Raw genomic sequence first — 23,917 nt, forward strand, 5'->3', positions numbered from 1 at the left:
ACAGCAGTATTTGCACATACAGTAATAATATGATTCATTTGTGAATACTGATGCGTTTCTAAGTTATATTTTAACAACAGCACATTATGCAGTAAGTTTGTAATAGAGTTAAAGGACAAGATGGTTAATCAAGTCTGAGATGGATATTTTACTGCATAAGAGATGCATAGGGTTAAATGTATGAAATTGGGTAATTGTTTTTAGAAAAAGGCGGGTAATTAAGGTATTTAAAGTGTATTCAAACAGTTTGACTGATGTTCTGAAGAAATCTAGATTCACTAGATGAAAGCGCTCAACTAATAGTGTCATCGTTGGTGCATGTTTTTTTAATAAAAGAAACTAACTGCAGTACTACCGTGGTTCCTGACTTTTTGAGCTGTGTTGGGCTTACAAGTTGTGAGTAACATTCCATACTCCTTTTCTGAGTGAAAGGGGTGATTTGGGGGGGGGGGGGTGATCCGTGAATTTCTGTGTGCGTTTTCTAGGAGAGTATAGACATATGATCTTCAGGGTTGAAGTTGCACGTCTGACCTACATGAGTGAGCCCTCTACATTCTCCCTTAATAAAACTTGGTGAATACCTCTCTCACCCTCAGATAAAATGATTTTTGGTTTTCCATTCCAAGCTATCTCAGTTAAATGTACAGTCTGATAAGATGTGTGTCCATAGCAGCCTCAGTCAAAAGTTTTTGTTTTGACAAAACCATCAGAAATAAGAAAACTTACACTAATCCATATATATTATTTTAGTATCAAAATGTCAACACCAACGAAATTCAAGTAAAAACATAAAACAATCACTAGCTAATTTTAAAACAGTGAGTAGGATCAATTTATTTCATTTTGGAGGATTTTAGAATAACTTGATATTTAGGCAATCATTTAGGACAGGGGGCTATCTGCTAACTGCAAAGCACTACGTACATCTCCCCATCATAGCTCTCATCATAACGCTGTCTAGTACAAAATATGAAATGTCTTTAAAATTACTGTAAGTAATTGTATGCTTGTGCAAAACATTACTTTTGTTTTGGACATGATAGCATAAAAATGCTCACTTATTCTACAAAAAAACAACACAACTGGCACAATCTACCACATGTGTATGGTTTTAAACTTACCTTTAAGCCTAAGACTAGTACTCAGTGTTCCAAAATCAAAACTGTCCCTTCATTTACAAATCAACACCACTTACAAAAGCCATAAATGTACAACTTGTAGGCTTTACATGTGGCCATAATACTTGAATGCTTACAATGCTAAATTAATTACGCACATATATTTAGGTGTGTGTACATGCATATACATCATTGTATGTACGTATATTGTACACACACTATATTATATGACATCTATGCAAATATGTTTATAAAATGCCTATGGTCTGGTTTATAGTTGTAAACAAAAAAAAAAGTTTCCTATCTGGACCAACCCACTTTCCTGACAGATTAAGAACAACTAAACACACAAAATGTGTTAACAGAAGGCATTACAAAACCTAACTATATATGATATGGACTGTTTTTAAATTTCAGAACATTTAAAAAGTTGTTGCCCTGACTATGCCCATAGATCAAATAGCAGCTTAGACAGTGAACACTGGGTGAGTGGGTTAGGTAGGGAGATACGACTGAGCAGCCAATACCAGCTTATTTAACCCCAGAAGAGGGAGTGGTGGTCTGTTTGGCTGCTTTATGGTTTGAATGTGGTGGCTTGAAGGTGATGAAGTTGCAGTTATTAACCAGGGATGTGGCCTTGATTTATCATGATAATGAGTGTCCCTCAGTGTGCGAGTGGAAGCACTCATACATGGGGAGGGCACAAAAGGTCCCTGTGGTAATGTGGGTGCTTATGTCTGCCGCAAGTGGCTGGATTATTGTGTAGTTAGTAATGCCCTCTTTGCTTGCCTCATCAGATGCAAACAAGGATACAAAGCACCTCTCGCTACCATGATGACATCCTCTTTCAGTTAGCCCAGTTGTAGTGCCTTTCATTTCCACACTGTCAGAAGAGCTGAACTCAAGGTCAGTAGGGGGGGGGGTGCTAACGATTGGCTGGACAGACGCAGAAGCTCTTACTAAAAAAAGCAAGTTGTCAATATGTTTGGTTACATTATAAACACAATGAAGATAAAGCATAATAAAAGGTTTCAACTAACATATTGAACTGAAATTGTATTCACATTATTTTTATCAGCTTAAAAACTTTGATGTGATGGAACTTGCTACTGGCTGCGTATGTTATTAGTTGAATATTAAATTAGTTTCATATTCCAAACACAACAGATGCAATGACAACATCTGAAGTTTCTTACAAAGAATGATATGATTAAACATCCAGGAAAAAAACTGTTGGAACCAACACTTACTTAGGGAGGGTCCATGTAAAACTGCACAGTTTGGACAATGGTACAGATCAATGTCAAAGGCATAATGTTCTTCTACTTTTACACAGCTAGAAGAAAAAAAAACAAATCAGGTACATTAAAATGTAGCAGCACAAAACAAAGCAGTCACAGCTGCTTTTTTCTTTTTAACAACTTTATTAAATTATTACTTAAAACATAGGTAAACATACATTAAAAGAAAACAAAAATGTTTCTAGTCGCTTACATCACATATGTTCTTTTTTTATAACTATCAGTCAGACATTACGTAAATCGCTCAATTCCTGCCTTCCCTTAACAGATTATTCTGTATGTATTGTTCCCACTATTTCCATTTACTGCTATGAAATTTACTCCTTCCCTTTTCTAAAGATCCCACTTCCAGTTCTTTTCTCTCTGTTACAATATTCAATATTTTAAACAGAGTTGGTTCAGACTTTGCTTTTTTGGTAGTAACCAGAATTAAATGCAATAAGGCCTTACTTTATCTAGAAAATTCAGATCCTATATCCCAGCTAAAATGAATCACTTCCTTAGTTGCATTCATTTGTTCACTCAATACTTCTAACACAGTCTGTATGGAATTTTTAAAACGTGCCAGCTCATTACATAACATACGATCCCAGTTACCTCTTTCTTCCCCATCACACCTCCAACATTTGCCATCTACCCGAGGAAAAATTCTTTGAGTACGACTATAAAAATTTAAATATCACGAGAACGAATACTTCATTGAGTCGACTAAAACTAGTAGAGTACCTAACACCTAAGAATGTGGAGGTACCCTACAGTTTGATAAAAAAAAAAAAAAAAAAAAAAAAAAATCAGCAAAGGTGGCTCCTCACGGTCACAAGATTCTGAAATACTAGCCTTGGGAGGGTTACTTTAAAGTGTACAGTCACAAGTGACTAACCTTTTGCATACAAATTATGTGGTGCTTAAGGTGCTGATCAGGCTTTTTAGCTATCATTGAACTTCTTTCGTGTTTTTTTTAACAAGAAATATGCCTCGTAAAATTCCTTTTCCCTACACTGACACCACTGAAGATTAAGTGCGATCTTTAACCTCACTGACACCAGCTTGGAAAAATGTGAAATGCATCCATAGACTTTAATGGATGCATGATATACATGCGCAGAGACGCATCCATTAAAATCTTTGGACCACTGCCATCACCACCAAGGAAAACTCTTACATTTACTTGGACCATGGTTTCAGTAAAAAAAAAAAAAAAAAGCCAAAGTTAGTTTTGACTATGGCAAGATGCATCACAGATCTTAACTTGTCAAATACAGCGATGCAGTGTTAAAGTATGACAATACACTTTAAAATCCCAATACAAGAAGGGATTCTAGTGCTTCAGATCTCCCCTTAAAGGGGCTAGAAAGCATTCTGGTTAAAAATCCCAATACAGGAAGGGATTCTAGTGCTTCAGATAACCCCCTTAAAGGTGCTGGAAAGCATTCTGGTTACTAAGACTATTTTAATAATGCATTTTTGGCAGCATTCATTAAGTTAAGAGAATGAAGAAATGCTCTTAAAATTGCTGTTTTTTTCACAGTAAAGAACTGGAATCAAACTCAAAAGGACTTTATGAGGTCAGCTGGGGGCTGGTGACAAAACTCAATCATACAATCCCATGCAAAAAATAATTAAATATCTAAGTTACCTTTTAAAATACTAAATTGTAACCTGCCTGACAAATTGCATTTAACATATCCAATGTATTACTAAAAAAAATTAAATACTTCACTGTACAAACCCCTTAAGCAAATCAGTAATCAGTAACGAGTAAGAGACATAGCTCAAATGTATAGAAGTTATTGCTATCACTTACTCAGGTATTGCATAAAAACCAATGCCCAAATGAAGCAAAACTGATGCTAAGAAAGCAAATGAGTGAATCCACTGCTCTATGTGCCAGCTGTTTAATTCAAGCAATCAATCAGGTACCTTGGCCATTTGCCTTCACAGGATATAGACACCTTACTTTTATACAAGAACAACTATAATTAAACAATTAATTTAACAAAAACGCTTCCCACTTTAATGTAAACACAAAATACCCTCTTTGTGATTAGGCAGTGTTTTTTTTTTTTTTTTTTTTTTTTTTTTTAAGAGGTGCCTTTGGTTCCACTGGGACCACTGGAAACCTCTTCAGGATTTCTGAAGAGGTGCGTGCTTAGCGTGGACCGTGTAAAAACAGTCAGGCTTCCAGGGGGCAGTGGGCTGGGAGTCAGGCTGCAATGATGTGTCCTGAATATCATCATCCACAACCTTTAGAACTGGAAGAATAGTTAGACATTTGTGCTCAGGAAACAAACTCTCACACTTTTCTTATACTGACGGAAGTCCAGAATAGAGTCTCATAGTGTCAAAGTCTTCAGGTGGTGAGGCGGAAGCAAATGTTTCATCTGACTCAGCTGGCATATGACCCTGAGGAAATGTGGTCAACATGTGCCAGCTCATCTTCATCCAAGTAATAGGAATCAGTAGACTCCAGAAGAGAATGATCTCTTTCTTTTTGCAGTTGTTCCTGGAGCAGAGGTCCTGCCAGGGCCCAGCCATCTGGAATCACTTAAGGCAAAGGCATATATATCCAGTAACAGAAAACAAAGCATATTAATATTTTTTTCCCTTTTGCATACATTATTCATTGCATATATTTTCTTTCCTTATAGGAATCCAACATTACATAAATCGCTCAATTCCTGCCTTCCCTTAAACCTCAGTCTACCTACTAAACATTATTCTGCATGCTCAAATTCCCCTTATTTCTATGTAATTTGCTACTTTCCTTTTCTAAAGATCCCTCCTCCAGTTGTTATCTCTTTTACAATATTAAATACTTCAAATACAGTTGGTTTAGATTTTAATTTCTGTTTACTGGTAACTGCAATTTTGGCAACCAGAATATTAGAAATTGCTTTTTTGGCAGCCAACAAAAAGTACAGTTTTGTACCTACCATAAATGTAGATGTCCGAGAGGAATGCATCTGCAGTCTTTACAAATGGGTTGTCCTGTCGTCAGGCAGCCCTTCGGTCGGCCGGATTCCAAAGTCTGGGTCTGGCTTCGGCTGGTGTCGCACTTCACCCGACGTCATTGCAGCAGTTATTCGGGTATAAAGGCATCAGCCGACGCCATTTTCCTCAGTGTTTCTTGCCCCAGATGCCAGGTGCCCTCTTGGATGGCTAAATTTGGATAAATGCCAAAGTTTCCAAATAGTAGAGAGCAAACACATAAAATAAGCATGTATGTACATATATACAAACAAATACACCATAATAGATCCCCCCCAAGCTAGCTGAAGATTGGCAAATACCCTAGGAGTACCTCAGAGGGGAAGGAGGGTGGGTAATCCTGACTGCAGATGCATTCCTCTCGGACATCTACATTTATGGTAGGTACAAAACTGTACTATGTCCTTCAAGGATGCATCTGCAGTCTTTACAAATGGGTAGAATACCATAGCTAAACTAGGGGAGGAGGAAATGAGAAGATATTATGGTGTAGTTAGGATCCCTTGCAAAACAGCAGTGGCAAAACCAGCACGGGATCTAGAGTAAAGAGGTAAGTTATAATGCTTGGCAAATGTATGCACGGAGGTCCAAGTAGCAGCCTCTATAATGTCCTTGGTAGCCACTCCTCGTAAGAAAGCTGTGGTAGTGGCTGTAGCCCTTGTGGAGTGAGGCCTGATGTTCTCTGGAGTTTTCTTTCCATGGTAGGAGTAACAAAATCTAATGCAATTTCCTATCCATTTGGAGATTGTCTGTTTAGAAATTGGTTTTCCTTCCTTTCCTGTTGCATATGCTACCAGTAGCTGGTCAGTTTTTCTATTGTTTTTTGTCCTGTCCAGGTAGTAGCGTAATTGTCTGTGCACATCCAAGGTATGTAAGAGCCTTTCTCCCCTGTTCTGTGGGTTGGGGAAGAATGTAGGAAGGTGGATAGCCTGATTTAAAGAAACTCTGGATACCACCTTAGGCATAAATGTAGGATTTGTTCTCATGGACACTCTATCTTGATGGAAGATCAGGAAGGGTTGCACTGCCATTAATACCTGTAGTTCAGAGACCCTTCTTGCTGAAGTTATTGCCAGCAGGAAAGCAGTCTTCCAGGATAAGTATTGTAATTCTGCTGTTGCTGCTGGTTCAAAAGGAGGAAGAGTCAGTTTTTCTAGCACAAAGTTCAAGTCCCATGCTGGCAATGGAGGTTTCCTGGGAGGTTTTACATTTTTAATTCCTCTCAGAAACTGTCTGAGCAGAGGATGCGAGAAGACAGGAGGATCCAAGCTGTATTCTGCTGAAATAGCTGATGCATGCATCTTGATGGAAGAATAGGACAGGCCTGTATGGAAGAGCTCCGCCAAGTACTCCAGGATGTTGGCTATGTTCACCAGTGTAACATCTTGCCCTTTTGCAGTACTCCAGATGAGATATCTTTTCCATTTTGCTGCATAATTCTTTCTTGTTGAAGGTCTACGAGCCTCCAGGATTATGTCTTTAACCCTTTGGGATAAATTTAGGTTAATTGGTGTTATGTAATGTTCCAGGCAGTTAGCTGCAGAGTTTTTAGGGTTGGATGCAGGATGTTGTAGTTGTTCTGTGTTAGCAGTAATGGCATCAGGGGCAGTGTCCATATTTGTCCCCGGGACATGCTCCTCAGCAGTGGATACCAATGTTGTCTTGGCCAGTCTGGGGCTATCAGAATGATCCTCGGACGTTCTTCTTTGATCTTCAGAAGCACCTTGTGCATCAAAGGGAGTGGTGGGAATGTGTATGCTGTTAGGCCTTTCCAACTGAAAGATAGGGAGTCCACCTTCCAAGCAAGTGGGTGGTAAGTCCTTGTGCAGAATTTCTTCAACTGGTGATTGAATGGGGATGCAAACAAGTCTATTTGTGGTAATCCCCATTCTCTTGTGATGGTTTTGAAGATGTCCGGATGCAGCATCCATTCGTGGGCATCTGTTGTAGTTCTGCTTAATATGTCTGCTAGAATGTTTTCCTTCCCTTGTACATAAATTGCCTGTAACTGAATGTTGTAGCTCAGAGCCACTTCCCATAGGTCCAGTGCCAGCCGGCATAGAGGGTATGAGTGTGTGCCTCCCTGTTTGTTGATGTACCACATAACTGTGGTGTTGTCTGTCCTTATCATCAACTGGCCGTCTTGGAGAAAAGGTCTGAATGCCTTGATTGCCAATTTTACTGCCATCATTTCTTTTAGATTTATGTGCAGATGCAGTTGGTCTTGAGTCCATAGGCCTTGAATGCACTTGTCCAGCATGTGTGCCCCCCAACCGAGGTCTGAGGCATCTGTCGTGATGGTTTGTCTTGGTTGACTTTTGCAGAAGGGCAATCCTGTGTTTGATTGGCAGGCCTGAGCCCACCATAGGAACTCTTGCTTCAGGCATGGGATCATTGGAATTTTGGTTTCTAGGCTGTGCTTGTGCTGGGACCACAAATTCTTTAGGTACCACTGTAGCTTTCTCATATGCAGCCTGGCATGAGGGACCAGTATTATGCAGGATGCCATGAAGCCTAGAGCTTGTAGCACTTTTCTTGCAGTTAGATGGTTCTGCTTTGTTAATGCCAAGAAGTAGAGAGGAAGTTGCTCTTTCTTTTCTGCAGTTAGAAATGCCATTTGTTTTAATGTGTCCAGTTCTGCACCCAGAAAGGTTATTCTTTGGGATGGAATCAGCCTTGACTTTTGTATTGACTGTATATCCCAGGGCTTGCAGCAGGTAGATGACTCTTTGTAAGTCTTCTGTTAGTTTGTTTTGTTGTCCGCTTGTATCAGGCAGTCGTCCAGGTAGGGATAGATTTGAATCCCTGAAGTCTGCAATGAGCGATTACTGATGCCAGGCATTTCGTGAACACTCTGGGCAGTAGATAAGCCAAAGGGCAATGCTGAGAATTGATAATGCTCTGATCCTGCAAGAAATCTGAGGTATCTTCTGCAAATTGGTCTTATGGGGACGTGCAGGTATGCCTCCTTGAGATCTAGAGTTACCAGCCAAGACTCCTTGCCCAGCATGGGAAGAAGCTGCTGTAGGGTTAGCATTTTGAATTTTGGAACAATGAGGAATGTGTTTAGAGCGGACAGGTCTAGAATAGGCCTCCATTTGTTTTCTTTTCTTGGTACCAGGAAGAGTCTGGAGTAAAATCCCTTTCCTTGCTCCAGAGATGGTACCTTTTCCACAGCTCTCATTCTTAATAATTGAGATATTTGTTTTAGAGCTTCTGTCCTTTGAGTAGGTGGTAGGTTTGGCATTCCTCTCTTTCCTGGTAGAGTATGGAAATGGAACCTGTAACCTTGGTCTATAGTTTGCAAAATCCATTTTTCTCTTGTAATGCAGTGCCAGTTTCTTGAAAATAAGGTTAGCTTTCCGCCTAAGGGTGCTTCTAGTTGTTCCCTGGTAGGCGGTGCCACTGCCAAGTCACTGTGATTGAGTTGCTGTAGTGGTGGTGGCTGCATCCGTGCCTCGTTGGTTGTTACCCTGCCACTGGCGACCCCTGTAGGCACCCCTGGATTGGTTTCTGCCTCTAGAGCACCTATTCCTGCCTCTTTGTGCCTTAGAGGAGTCTGGAAAGGACCAATTCTTGGAGGGCCAGTTCCTGCTAAACCTTGGAGGTTGAACTTGTAAGAAATCTTTCACTGTTTGCACAGATTTTGCTTTCTCTTCCATCTTTTTTAGTACCTGCTGTGCAGGGGAACCAAATAAACTGACCTTGTCCATAGGTGCATCCAAAAGCTTAGATTTGACATGGTCTGGTAATGCCTGCTCTTTCAACCATGCATGCCTCCTGATAACTGTGCCAGTCATGGCTGATCTAAAGGAAGCCTCCAGTGCATCATAGCCACATTTTAAAGAATGGTTACTAACCTGCTGTATGTTATGTACCATTTCTTGAACATACTTTTTATCTAAAGCTTCTTCAGAGGACAGCTTTTTAGTCAACAGGTCAAGCATAAACTCTTGATATTGAATCATATGAAATTGGCAGTTCAAAGCTCTAGCTGACAAAGTAGCAGAGGTGTAAACTTTTTTACCCCATCTCTCTAAGGACCTAGATTCCCTTTCAGAGGGGAGGGGGTTTTTAGAAGACGTAGCTGCTACAGCTTTAGGACCCTGGGAGATAGTCTCTGGATCTGCAAAAGGAACCTTATATAAGTGGTGATGAGTGTCCGGGACCCTGTAGTACCTATCGGGCTTAGCAGGAGCCGGAGGTAAAGAATCAGGAGCAGTGCAAGCATCATTAAATGCATCATCAACAACAGAAAGAACTGGAGGTATAGCTAAAGGCCTATGCTGTGGCAAATGTAGAAAGGTCCTAAGCCTTTTTCTAGAGTCTGAGAAATCTTGGCCCTGCCACTGAAATTGTTCTCTCATCGCATGCAAGGTTTCCCCAAAGGAAAATTCCTCAGGAGGAGAGGCTGAAGGAATGGACTCCTCAGCATCAGAGTCTTCATAAGGAGAATAAGAGGCCTCGGGTGGGTCTGTATGTTCTGAGTCATCAGAGGAATCATCTGTGGATACTGGCTCAGGGGGCTCTGCTCTAGGCCTCTTTTCTGGAGGAGGGAGAGAGGCCCTGTCTGGATGAGGCTGGGCTCCACGAATTAAAGAGATGAGATCCTCAGCCAAAGAAAGCATATGGGAGCTGGTGCTGGGCCTGTGAGAGGGGGGCTTGGCAGGCACAGATTTTGATATTTTGGCTGCTTTAGCCCTGGCAAAGGCCTTAATAGACATAGCTGGGGGAGGCCTAGCAGCTCCACGTGCAGGGGTTGAAATATCCAGGGGAATGGTGTCTGATAAATCCTGTGAAACCGCAACAGAAGGTTGGATTTCAGAAGCCGTTTCTACCAGGTTAGAAGAGGCCTCGGTAGAAGGCATGTTATCGGCTGAAGAAAGAACCGCTTGCTCGGTTTCGGCCGAAACCGAGACACTCGTGGTTTGCTTAACCGAGGTTTCAGCCGAAACCGCGGACCGCGAGTGTCGGTCCTTTTCTTTGCGTTTTTCGGTTATTTGCGTAGTCGGAGGATCCGACGGCATAATGTAGGCAAAAACGGAGCCGAAAATCTGTTCAGCAAAGTCCGACCGACGTCTAAGCGTCCGTCGGTTAAAAGAAGCACAGGCTAGACAAGCTGCTACGTCATGGTCTGGGCCTAAGCAATGTATGCAATAGGAGTGGAAATCTTTATGAGGTATTTGTTTCCCACAAGATAAACAGTTATTAACTTTCTCTGACATCGGCTGAGGCAAGAAAGAGTACCCAACGGGGTACTTAGCTTTACAGAAGTCTTCGAAGTAGTATTCGGTAGTAGTAATCTCTGGATCTGACCGACTGGCACTTGCGAACAGCTTCTGCTTCGGGCGCCACGCGGCAAGAAAGACTGGGGAAAATGGCGTCGGCTGATGCCTTTATACCTGAATAACTGCCGCAATGATGTCGGGTGAAGTGCGACACCAGCCGAAGCCAGACCCAGACTTTGGAATCCAGCCGACCGAAGGGCTGCCTGACGACAGGACAACCCATTTGTAAAGACTGCAGATGCATCCTTGAAGGACATCTTAAGGCTTTACATTGTTTAGGCAATTCAAAATGATGCGTCTCAGCTCAAAAGACTCATTTCCATAGCCATTTGCTTGCCCAGTATTTTCAGACACAGTACTCTGTAGGGAATTTTTCAAACTCTGACAACTCATTGCACTCCCAAAATACATGTTCTCAGTTACCTCTTTCTTCCATAGCACATCTCCAACATTTGCTATCTACCAGAGGAAAAATTCTAAAACTCTTTTGAAGTCTGGTAGGAGTACAGAAATACCTAAGAGACACTTAAAAAGCAACAATCCTAAACGTTCTGGACTTTGTTGCATACTTGGGAATCATACACATCCGTCCACTGTTCCCATCTATACTGCTCTTCCCGTCTCTCTCTACCATCTTTCTAACCTCCACCGAGTGATTCTTTTAGTTACTATGCAATATTTTATACACCCTACTAATTGTCCCTTTTTAAGGGCACCTTATATTCTAGATTTGATTAAAAACTCTACCCAAGCAGATCTGTCACTTAGGACTCCTCTATTCCCTTTTCTTTGTCTATACTTCCATATCAATCACTAGCAGGGAAGGCCGTCTCTGAAGTCCAAACTTCTTGGTCTCATCCCACTCCATTACGTTTTCCTCTCTAGTTATTTGCTTCCAACACAACGGTTCCTCCGCCAGTTTTCTCCAGTATGTTCTACCCCCCCCCCTTTTGCCTATTTGCTGTGTCCCTACATATAGTCATTCCTACTGGCAGAATAGCTCCTACTTGCATTCATTCCTATTGGCAGGATATCCTTTCTCCATTCCAGTGTTGGCTGAATTGTTAGAATACTTTCTGCAACTTTATGAATACAATACTCAGGATGGTTGTTATTCTCCTTAAGGATTTGCATTCAAAGTCCCACTCTGTCATTTTTTCAACTTCGCCCTGCTTCACCACCTTTCCACTTTGAATTATTACCTTCTGCATGTGTTCTCCATATGAACCATAACTGTAGCTCTAAAATATCCCTTCAAATCAGGTAATCCTAAACCACTTTATTCTACTAGAAGATCGACTTATCTTATTGAACTCTTGCCCTATTTCCTTCCAGGATAAATTCCTTCAACCCTTGCTCTGTAGCGAAGTGGTTATGTTGCTGGTTTTGTAATCTGAAGGTTCTGTGTTCAAGCCTTGCTAGTGCCTCTCAGAGGTTTCATGAGTATAACTCAAGTAGTCAGAGGAGTTTACCTTCATGTGTTCTGACTGAGTGTGCATCTCAGCTGACAATAATTGAATTCAGTTCAGAATACAGTCTGAATAAATTGCATTTATTTAAACTATTTGCTTTAATATGGTTACACACTCAAGTGTGCTAACTTGCACTGCACTTGAACTGTTTTTACTGCTGTTTTAGCTGCTTTTCTGTATAAAAAAAATTCTAAGCTTGTTTCCTGCCTTTCCTGTAACTAGTCTAGTCCAGATACAGATTTGCTGTATCCAGGTCTGTTTGTAAGCTTCTGAGTGGTGCCAATGTCTGCTCTTCAACTTTTCCCTTAGATCTGCTAGTTCTCTACTAGCCTGCATTTTTACTAGCTTATTAGTCTAGCACTTTACCAGACTTCTTGTGGCAATTATTGTAGCACACAAAAGTGCTACCAGCACTAAACGTTCTATGAGGAAACAGCTCCAGTACTTATTAATGCCCACCCCTCTAGGCATGTCTAAAGATCAGTTCCCTGTGCTTTCGGCTCTTAACCTGGTGAACTTGGGTATCCTGAGGCAATGTAGCAACTGCCTCATGTACACTGACAACCCTCTCTCCTCTTACCTCCCAACACTCAGACTTGTAAGAGATGCACTTATATATCCAAATTGGAAGCCACGCACTCTCCAGCCAAGACTGGACTAGCTGGTCAAGAGGAGGAGGTCAATACTTGCACCACACCACATGGAACACATTCGTAGAGGCTCTCAATAAAAATCTACCCAAATAGCTGAGACCTCCAAGGCAGAAACCCACTTGACCACAAAACAACAGTAATCACGAGACACACAACTCTCCTAAACAGTGTGCCACTCAACCTAAGGAAAACAACATGCCCAACACACTAGTCATAGGTGAATCGATAGTGAGGCACACTGATGTCCCACTTACTAGGTTGAATAAGGAGAAAGTAACAGTCAGCTGCCTGTCAGGTGCCAGGATCTACCACATATCGCACGCATTCAGGTCCCTCAATAACTGGTACAAATATGACATTGTACATGCGAGTGTGAACGACCAGAGACGTACCTTCCAAACTACATGAAGAGAGACATGGAGGAGCTCTCAGATTATGTATCCCAGGCGGGTATGACCCTAGCCCTGTGCAGCATCCTATCACCACCCAGAATGATACCACAGTGCAAGCAGAAAATGATGGATTTCAACAATTGGCTAAGTTTCTGGTGTCTTTCTAAGGGGATCTAGTATCTGTCTGTCTGGGATGACATGACAGACGGACCTCGATGCTTTGCCAGAGATGGCCTGCATCCGTCACCCCTGGGCTTCTGGATACTGGCCAAGGCTCTTGCCACCTCTATAGTGCCTTTTTTTAGGTGGTGTTCCAAAGATCAAACTACCACTGAAACAGCTTCAAACAAATGCAATCGGAGGGTCATGCTGCTCAACGCTAGAAGTCTAACTCTCAAAATGCACTCACTCGAAGCACTCCTTAAAATGGAGAACATAGACATTTGTGCTGTAACAGAGAACTGATTCAAGGCAACAGAAAGCAACCCTGCACTACCAGGTTATAACTCATTCCACACCTTTCGGCCCCAGAACTTGGACCAAAGCTCCAAAGGCAGTGGTGTTTCCATACTCATAAAGGATGCACAAACCTCCAGACTGGTAGCCCAACATAACGCATCAGAGATACTTCAGATGCAGCTATCATTGGGTAAGACAGCAATTCAGGTCTAAGCCTGCAATGGGTCCCCAACCATGTCCCAATTCTCATACTTCACATTCCTAAGCACCCTGGAGAATATTAGGGTCCAACCTAACACTCTCATACTGGTAGACTTCAACTACCCCTCCATTAATTGGGAAAACTACTCATGTACCAATACACTTGCCAAACGTTTCCTGGAATTCATTAATTCCAATGTCCTGGACCAGTTCGTTCTTACCCCCACTAGAGGTAGCAACTTCCTTGACCTGGTCATTACTAACATGGGCGACTGTTGCTTTACACTAATAGTCAACTCCTCCCTGGTTAGATCTGACACACAAACTAATCACCTTGGAAATCCACCCCCCCCCCCCCCCGCAAAGGTAACCACCATCCACAGCTAACTCCGGGCTCCAAAAACAGAGGTGGCTAACTTCACGGCACCCATGCAAATGGAGAATAGTTGCATGACTGCCGAATCATACATCAATGCATTGTACGAACACGTACACAAATGCATGGATGCCCAATAGAACCAAGATGCTCTCCTCCAAAAAAAAAAGGAAGCCAATCTGGTGGTCCCCTGCCATAAACAAACTTTACAACAGAAGGCAACTGATGCGGAATAAGGTGAAGTCCCAAGACTGGAAAAACTCCCTTATCAGCCTCAACAAAAAGAGGAGATCCCTCATCAAATCCTCTAACACTAGCTATCAAAACAGAATTGCAGCAGACTGTCTACCACAAGGCCTTCTATAGTTATGTAAAGAATTTCCACGGTAATACCCAGATTTGCTTTGAGCTACTGCACGATGATACCTCCTATACAGAGCCAACAGACGTTGGCAATATACTGGCTGACAGATTCGGTGCCAACATTACCTCTCTCTCCCCAAAGGACCAATCACATTACCAGTAGATTGCCAGGCACCCAGTATTACTGCTGCACAGGTTAAAACAGCACTGTCCAAGACCAAGAATACAGTGTCTATGGGACCTGACAATATCCCTGGCTGTGTTCTACATGAACTACAGAGTGAACTGGCACCTCGCCTGTGTGCCCTGTTCAATCACAGCCTCATCTCAAGCTTTGTGCCTACTGAACGGCGCACGGCTACAGTCATCCCTTTCCATAAAGGAGGAGCAACTACAGACCCTGGGAACCATTGCCCCCCATTAGTCTGACGAGTCTGACATGCAAAGCTATGGAACCCATCATCATGGACCTAATAAACAAGGATATAGGGAATCTCCAAACTCTGGATCCCACACAGTTTGGTTTTGTGAAGGGTAGATCATGCCTGCTCAACTTGGTTGACTTCTTTTGAGTCAGTCACCTGAGCTGTGGATGAAGGCAAGGTGGTTCATACAGCCTACCTTGATCTGGCCAAGGCCTTTGATACCATTCCCCACTCAGGAATCATAGAAAAACTCACTAAGCTAGGCATCAACCCTTATATCAGGTGGGTTGCAAACTAGCTCACAGACAGAACCCACAGTGTGAAAGTAGCTGATTTCAAGTCAGACTGCCGACCAGTCACGAGTGGAGTCTCACAGGGTTCAGTCCTGGGTACTCTCCTGTTTGGTATCTACTTCTCTGAAGTCCAGGCCAACACAAAGGGACTCTGGCTGACAAAGTTTGCAGACAATTGCAAGTTGGGAGATATTATTAATTCTCCAAGTGCTGTTGACATCCTACAGAAAGGCCTCACTGAGACCAATGACTGGTGTCTGAACCATGGCCTTAAGCTCAATGCCAAAAAAGTGCGTCATCATCCTCTTTGGGAAAAACCCAGTTCCCATGAATTACCACATTGATAGTAGTCCACTGAACACAGAAGGAGTTATAAGAGATCTGGGAACACAGGTTGACCATAACCTCACTTTTGACCACCACATTGCCACTATGGTCAGAAAGTTCTTCTTTGTGGCACATCTCATTACTAAGGGTTTTGCATCCAGGAAGAAAGAAGTCATTGTCTCCCTCTACTCTTCCCTCATTAGGCTACTCATAGAGTACAATGCCCCCTTTGGCATGTACCTCACTAGACATCTGCAACAACTGGAGAGGCCGCAAAAGTACCTCACAAAGAGGATCCTAGGCCTTAAACACTTTTCCTTTATGGACAGACTGAAAAACTCCAACTATTCTCCGTCTCATATCGCCTACTTAGAGGCGATCTCTGCTTAACTTACAAAGCCATGTCGGACCCAGCTCAGTTAGAAATGCTACATTTAAAGAAATCCCAATCCCTCCACACCACACGCTCCAGAGACCTCAACCTCATTACCACAATCAACAGAACATGCTAGAGGGACTGGTTCATAACCCAGAGATTGCCCATGCTATGGAATAGACTTCCCATACATGTCAAACAGAGCACCTCACTGGCCCTCTTCAAGAGAATCTTGATAAGTGGATGGGAAATAGAAAATTCACCCTGGGGATCACTCCAGTGGCTCTACTCGACAGAGGCAATGGGAACGAATGGTCAGGTGGCACGATGCCAGGGTAATCATATGGGCTAGGCTTGTAAAGGCTTCAAGGCCATTAGCCTAGTACACATCTATGAAGCTTTATTATTTTCCACATAGTCTCCTCTGACCGATAAAAATGTGAATAGCATGTACAAAAAACTAAAGGGAATAAAAACATTTTCACTGCTTGCAACTTACTATCAAAAATAAGAGCTTCCGTTTTCTCAGTATTTGTATTATCTTTTTAGTGACTTCCCACATATTCTTAACAGCTATAAGCAGAAGCCTTTTTAATCCTTACTCTTAAACACTTCATCTTATCATGATCCAATAAATAGGGGTACTGATGATTCAACCCATGCGTAGGTACATAACTTACTGTTACACCCTTTGTTTTATCTTCATTAATTTTACATTCTGAAAAAGATTTTACATGATCTCAAAATGTTTCATAACACAGAGATGTCTATTTTCTGGATTTATCACGTACAACATAATGTCACATGTAAATAAAGCCAACTACCACACAGGATTATATCCTTAAATTTCGGAGTCCCTTCTTTTCTTTGCAAATGTCTCTAAATTTAAAGCAAATAATAAAGGGAAAAAGAGGGCAACACTGTCTGGTTCCTCTGTTCAGACACGCAATAAAAAAGGAACCATCCCACTTTAATTCTTGCCTCAAATCCTTCATATATCCTCTTAAAATAACCTTTTTATTGAATCAAGGAATATAAATGCTTCTATACTGCCACACAAAAAATCCCAGCGTACCCTACTGAATGCTTTCTCTTCATCAAGGCTCCAACAACGGTGGTATTTTCTTTAATTCTTCCTCCCACTGGATCATCATTATTCTATTAATGCTGTCAAATGTTTGCCTTCCCTCTACAAAACCATTTTGATCCGTATCAGTCAATTTTGTCAACATCTTTGCTATTTTTTTTGGTAGTATAGGCAAATACTTTTATAATCATGGATTAAAAATGAAATGTGCTATTAAGCTGGGTTTGATGCGTCATCTTCTTTGGTAATACAGCCACCACAGTTTTAGAAACAGATGTACTTTATTCAGTGGAGAAAAGCTGTCTTAATGGATCAATCCAGGAGATATCCAAGTAATACCATTCAGAAAGATGGAATAAGCCAAGACTTTTGAATGTTCTTCTGGAAGCTCAGTCTGAGAAGATGCTTTCTCACCTACTGTGAGAGATTCCCGATACTTTAACACAGACTCTGCAAAGATAATCCAGTAGTCTAGCTAAGGAAAGAAAAGTTGTGTAAGAACTTACCATAAACATAGATGTCCTTCTCTTCCATGTTGCAGTATTCTGCATATGGGGTTTACCCTTCTAGTCTTGCACACGTACGGCCAGTATCCAAAATCTTTCAGTCCCTCCTAGGTGTGCCAGACGTCAGGTCTAGGTGAGAGTACGTGGGCCATAAAAGTGACATCAGCATGTACCAGCCCTCAGAACTGAAGGCCCCAGTCACAGCCAGTCCTAATAGAGCAATGCCAAATCACTGCCATCCAGAGAGAGAAAAAGTACAGTTTTGTACCTACCATAAATGTAGATGTTCGAGTGCTAATACAGCTGCAGTCATAACAGATGGGTTCTCCTGCCGTCAGGCGGGTCCTCGGTCGGCCGAATTCCAAAGTCTAGGTCTGGCGTCGCTTCTTCCCTGACGTCAGTGCGACAATTATAAAGGAACCAGCCGACGCCATTTTCTTCAGTTTTTCTTGCCCCAGATGTCAGGTGCCCCCAGAAGGAAGGCAATACATAAATTTGTGTAATAAAGCAGTGCAATATAATCAAAATACAGTAGTTGCAAGCAAATACACCATAAATGAATACCCCAATCAGGTTGTACGAGGATGTGTTAGCCTATAGGCCTGTCCCAAGAGGGGAAGGAGGGAGGGGAAACCTGGGCTGCAGCTGTATTAGCACTCGAACATCTACATTTATGGTAGGTACAAAACTGTACTATGTTCATCGTGCATACAGCTGCAGTCATAACAGATGGGTAGAATCCCAAAGCTAAGAAAGGGGTGGTAGGCACTAGGTGGAACTAGGAGGAGCCAGGATGCCCTGCAAGACTGCAGTGGCAAAGCCTGCTCTAGTTTTGGAGTATAATGGTAGGTGGTAGTGCTTGGAGAAGGTATGCACAGAACTCCAAGTGGCTGCTTCCAAAATATCTTTGGTAGGAACTCCTCTGAGGAAAGCTGCAGAGATAGCTGTGGCCCTTGTGGAGTGAGACCTGATGCCTGTAGGTACAGTTTTGCCATGAAAAGAATGGCAAAAGCGTATGCAGTGGGCTATCCATTTTGAGATTGTCTGTTTCGAAATTGGCTTTCCTTGAGCTCCTACAGCATAGGACACAAAGAGCTGTTCTGATTTTCTGAAAGGCTTTGTTCTGTCCAGATAATAACGTAGTTGTCTGTGGATGTCCAAGGAGTGTAGTAATCTCTCCCCTTTGTTTTGAGGATTAGGATAAAAGGTAGGTAAGTGTATGGCCTGATTCAAAGCTACCCTGGATACCACTTTAGGCATAAAGGACGGGTTGGTTCGTAAGGAAACTCTGTCCTGATGGAAGATGATAAAAGGCTGCACAGCCATGAGAGCTTGTAGTTCTGAGACTCTACGAGCTGAGGTAATAGCCAGAAGGAAAGCTGTTTTCCAGGACAAATATTGCAAATCTGATGAGGCAGCTGGCTCAAAGGGAGGCAAGGTCAGTTTTTCCAGAATGAAATTGAGATCCCAAGCAGGTATTGGTTGTTTTCTTGGGGGTCTTAGATTCTTAGCCCCTCTGAGGAACTGTCTTAAGAGAGGGTGAGAGAATAAGGGTGGATCAGTGTTGTATTCTGCAGAAATGGCTGAGGCATGGATTTTGATGGAGGAGAATGAAAGTCCATTGCTTAGCAGCTCAGCTAAATACTGTAGTATTTGAGGTAAATTCAGTTTTCCAGGATCCTGGCCCTTTTTCTCATTCCAGACACAAAACCGTTTCCATTTTGCAGAGTAAGCTTTTCTAGTTGATTGCCTTCTGGCCTACAAAATGACATCCTGCACCTCCTTGGAGAGTAGGGTCTGCTGTGATGCTAAGGAATCTTCCATGCGGCTAGATTGAGTGTTTTTAGCTGGCTGTGAAGAGTTTTGAAGTTGTGCTGAGTCAGAAGAAGAGGCATTAGAGGCAGGGTCCATGGTGGGAATGCGTCAGGCTCCTCAGGAGTGAGTACCAGTGTTGTCTTGGCCAGTCCGGACCAATGAGAATCATCTTTGGTCTGTCTGCTCTGGTTTTCAATAGAACTTTGGGCAGCAGAGGAAGAGGTGGGAAGGCATAAACTGTCATTGATGTCCAACTGAAAGAGAGAGCGTCCACTCTCCAGGCCTTTGGATGGAAAATCCTTGAGCAGAATTTTGTCAATTGGTGATTTTTGTGGGAGGCAAAGAGATCTATGTCTGGCCTTCCCCATGCTTGGATTATTTCTGTAAAAACTTTTGGATGCAACTTCCATTCGTGTGGATCTGTCATATTTCTTCTTAGGTTGTCTGCCAGCGTGTTTTCCTTGCCTGGGAAGTACTGTGCTTGTAGTTCGATTTGTAAGTCCATGGCCATGTTCCAAAGTGACATGGCCAGTCTGCATAGGGGGTATGAATGTGTTCCTCCCTGTTTGTTTATGTACCACATAACTGTGGTGTTGTCCGTTCTTATCAATAGTTGACCTGGTTGCAGAAGGTCCTTGAAAGCTATAATAGCATTTATTACTGCTAGCATTTCCTTTTGATTGATGTGAAGGTGCTTTTCTTTTTGGGACCATTTGCCCTGAATGCACCGATCTGTCATGTGCGCCCCCCAGGCGTAGTCCGAGGCGTCTGTTGTGATGACTTGATTTGCTTGAGCCTTGCTGAATGGAAGACCTGTGTTTGTTTGGCATGCTTGAGCCCACCACAGAAATTCCTTTTGCAGACATGGAATTAGTGGTATTATTGTTTCCAAACTGTGGCTGTGTTGAGACCATATGTTTTTCAGGTACCACTGAAGTTTCCTCATATGCAGCTTTGCACATGGGATTAATAAGATGCAAGATGCCATGAATCCCAGAGCCTGCAGGATTTTCCTTGCAGTCAGCCTGGTGCAATTTGCTAGTGCTCTGAAGTATTGAGTTAGTTGCCCCTGCTTCTCTGGCGTGAGGTAGGCCATCTGGGTGTTTGTGTCCAAGTTGGCACCCAGGAAAATTATCTTCCGAGAGGGTATTAGCCTTGATTTCTTTTTGTTGACTGTGTATCCCAGAGAGCTGAACAACATTATTACATAAGCCAGATGTTTCAGAAGAATGTGCTTGCTGTCCGCTTGGATCAGGCAGTCGTCCAAATAAGGGTATATTTGTATCCCTTGAAGTCTGCAGTAGGCAATTACTGATGCCAGGCATTTCGTGAATACTCTGGGCGCAGTAGATAAGCCAAAGGGCAATGCAGAGAATTGATAATGGGTTGAACCTGCAAGAAATCTGAGGTATCTTCTGCAATTTTGTCTGACTGGGACATGCAGGTATGCCTCCTTGAGGTCCAATGTTACCAGCCAAGACTCCTTGCCCAGCATGGGAATAAGTTGCTGTAGAGTGAGCATCTTGAATTTTGGTACAAGTAGAAATGTGTTTAGGATGGACAGGTCCAAAATAGGTCTCCAATCTTTTCCCTTTCTTGGTACCAGGAATAGCCTGGAATAAAAACCTTGACCTTGTTCATGCGTAGGTACCTCTTGAATAGCTTTCATGTCTATGAGATCTGTAACTTGCCTTTGTGCCTCTGCCCTTTGATTGTGTGGCAGGTTTGGCATGCCTCTCATTTTTGGAAGGGTGTGAAAATGGAATCTGTAGCCTCTGTTTATAATGTCCAGGATCCATTTGTCTTTTATGACAATATGCCAATTCTTTGAAAATAATGCCAGCTTTCCTCCTAAGGGGGCTGCCATTTGAGTCTTGCTTGGCATGCAAAGGGGAAAGTCATTGGGCTTGCTTTCTGAATGATTGCGAGTTATCCTCACCACCTCTTTGTGTAGGAGCTTGCCATTGTCTGCCTCTAAAGGATCCTTGGGATTGTCCTCTGCCCCTCGGGCGCCTGTATCTGCCTCTTTGGGGTCTGTCCGTGGCTGGAAAGGACCAATTTTTGGAAGGCCAATTTCTACTGAAACGTGGGGGTTGTACCTGTAGAAAATCTTTCACAGTTTGCATTGATTTAGCCTTTTCCTCCATTTTCCTTAATACCTCCTCAGCATTAGCACCAAATAATACATCCTTTTGAAGAGGGGCATCTAGTAATTTAGCTTTGACATGATCAAGCAAGGTTTGTTCCTTGAGCCAGGCATGTCTATGTATGACTGATCTTGTAACAGCAGCTCTACATGAGGCCTCTAGAGCATCAAAACCACATTGTAAGGTATGCTTACCCACTTGTTCTGCACTATGCATCAAATCCTGCAACTCCTTCAAGTCTGGTTGTTCAGGTTGTGACATTTTACTTTTCAATTGTGATAACAAAAACTGTTGGTATTTTAGCATATGGAACTGACAGTTTAAGGCCCTCATGGTTAAGGTAGCCGAGGTATATACCTTTTTTCCCCACCTTTCTAAGGATCTGGAATCTCTCTCGGAAGGTAATGGATTTTTAGCAGTGGAGGCCTTAATTCCCTTGGGGCCCTGTGAAATGGTTTCTGGGTCAGCAGCATGGCTTTTGTATAGAAATTGGTGTGAGTCAGGAACCCTGTAGTACCTGTCAGGCTTAACTGGGGCTGGAGGCAGATAGTCCGGGTTAAGGCAGGCCTCCGAGTAAACATCATCTAGGAAGTCCAAGACAGGAGGTATAGCCAGAGGCCTGTGCTGAGGTAGTAAGAGAAATTCCCTAAGCCTTTTCTTGGAATCTGAATAATCTTGACCTTCCCAGTGGAAGTGTTCCCTTAAAGTATGCAAAGTTTCCCCAAATGAGTAATCCTCTGGGGGGGATACAGAAGGAATGGACTCCTCCGCATCAGAGTCCTCAAAAGGGGAGTAAGAATGTTCCTGATCATCAGAGTGCTCTGAAATAATGGAGCCCTGATCAGAGGAGGGGGATTCTTCCTCCACTCTGGGCCTTTGTCCGGTGGGGTTGAGAACCCTGATAAGAGTAATTAAATCCTCAGCCATTTTAAGCATCTGCTTTTTAGGCATGGGGCCTGGAGATGGGCCCTGTGTAGCTTGTCTCTTAGAGTGCATGGCTGCTTTAGACTTAGTGAAAGCCTTGATGGAGAAAGAAGAAGAAGGTCTGAAGACACCTTGAGTGGAGGTAGACCTATCCACATTTTGAGGTTCAGCGCAAGAGTGGCTTCGGTATCTGTAGTCGGGGTGTGGGCCGAGGAGCCTGCGACCTCGGGCACAGGAGACACCGCCAATGAAGTGTCGTCGGTAGTCAGGGGCTGCCTAGGTGCCTCGCTGAGAACCAGACCACGTGTAGTCGGCTTTGGCGTGGTGTCGGTAGAGGCCGCGGACCTCGTGTGTCGGTCCTTATCTTTGCGTTTTTTTAGACAAAACTGGAGTTGGAGTATCCGACGACATAATATAGTTAAATGTTTTTCCAAAATAATGCTGGGTGAACTCCGCCCGACACTTAATGGTGCGTTTGTTGAATGTAGCACAAAAGCGACAGACCGAGACGTCGTGGTCTGGGCCTAAACAACGTATACAGACGGAATGGAAATCCTTATGCGGTATTTGCTTCCCACATGAAATACAATTATTAACTTTGTCTGACATCGGTCTGAGGCAAGAAAAGTTTCAACGGGTACTTAGCTTTCAAGAAGACTTCGGTTTCAAAATTTTCGTAATTTCAGGAGCTGGCCGACCGGCACTTGCGAACTGCTGCTGCTTCGGGCACCGCGCGGCAAGAAAGACTGAAGAAAATGGCATCGGCTGGTTCCTTTATACCCCTGTCACACTGACGTCAGGGAAGAAGCGACGACAACCGACGCCGGACCTAGACTTTGGAATTCGGCCGACCGAGGACCCACCTGACGGCAGGAGAACCCATCTGTTATGACTGCAGCTGTATGCACGATGAACATCAAAGCTGATCAGAGGGGAAGGAAGGAGGGTAGGAATACTGCAACATGGAAGAGGAAGACATAGTACAGTTTTGTACCTACCATAAATGTAGATGTTCGAGTGTAAACACTGCTGCAGTCATTACACTTGGGTTATCCTGCCGTCAGGCGGTCCCGCAGTCGGCCAGAGTTCCAAAGTCTTGGTCCAGCGTCGGTTGCTGTCGCCTCCTCCCTGACGTCAGTGCGACAGGGGTATATAAGATGCAGCTGACGCCATTTTCTTCAGTTTTTCTTGCCCCAGATGTCAGGTGCCCCCAAACAGGTAGGCGATACAAATTGCTAGTAAAAAATACAAAAGAAAAGCAAACAACCATTTTTAGTTACCAGCAAATACTCCCCATAGGTAATAAAGGGTATATGCCCTAGGTAAATACCAGAAAGTTAAGCGGGGAAGGAGGGAGGGTAACCTGGACTGCAGCAGTGTTTACACTCGAACATCTGCATTTATGG

General features: G+C 42.9%; 1 protein-coding gene across 1 annotated transcript in view; it reads right to left on the minus strand.

The window, feature by feature from the left end:
- KDM7A (lysine demethylase 7A) overlaps positions 1-23,917 on the minus strand; it is a 1,445,788-nt gene that overhangs the window by 1,136,079 nt on the left and 285,792 nt on the right. Inside the window, exon 2 of the mRNA XM_044087282.1 lies at positions 2,369-2,454. Within this exon, the coding sequence (XP_043943217.1) occupies positions 2,369-2,454 (86 nt within the window). The remainder of the gene's footprint in view (positions 1-2,368; positions 2,455-23,917) is intronic.

This window comes from Protopterus annectens, chromosome 11.part0 (genome assembly GCF_019279795.1).
Source record: "Protopterus annectens isolate FY-2018-M chromosome 11.part0, PAN1.0, whole genome shotgun sequence".
In the NCBI taxonomy this organism is placed as follows: domain Eukaryota; kingdom Metazoa; phylum Chordata; order Ceratodontiformes; family Protopteridae; genus Protopterus; species Protopterus annectens.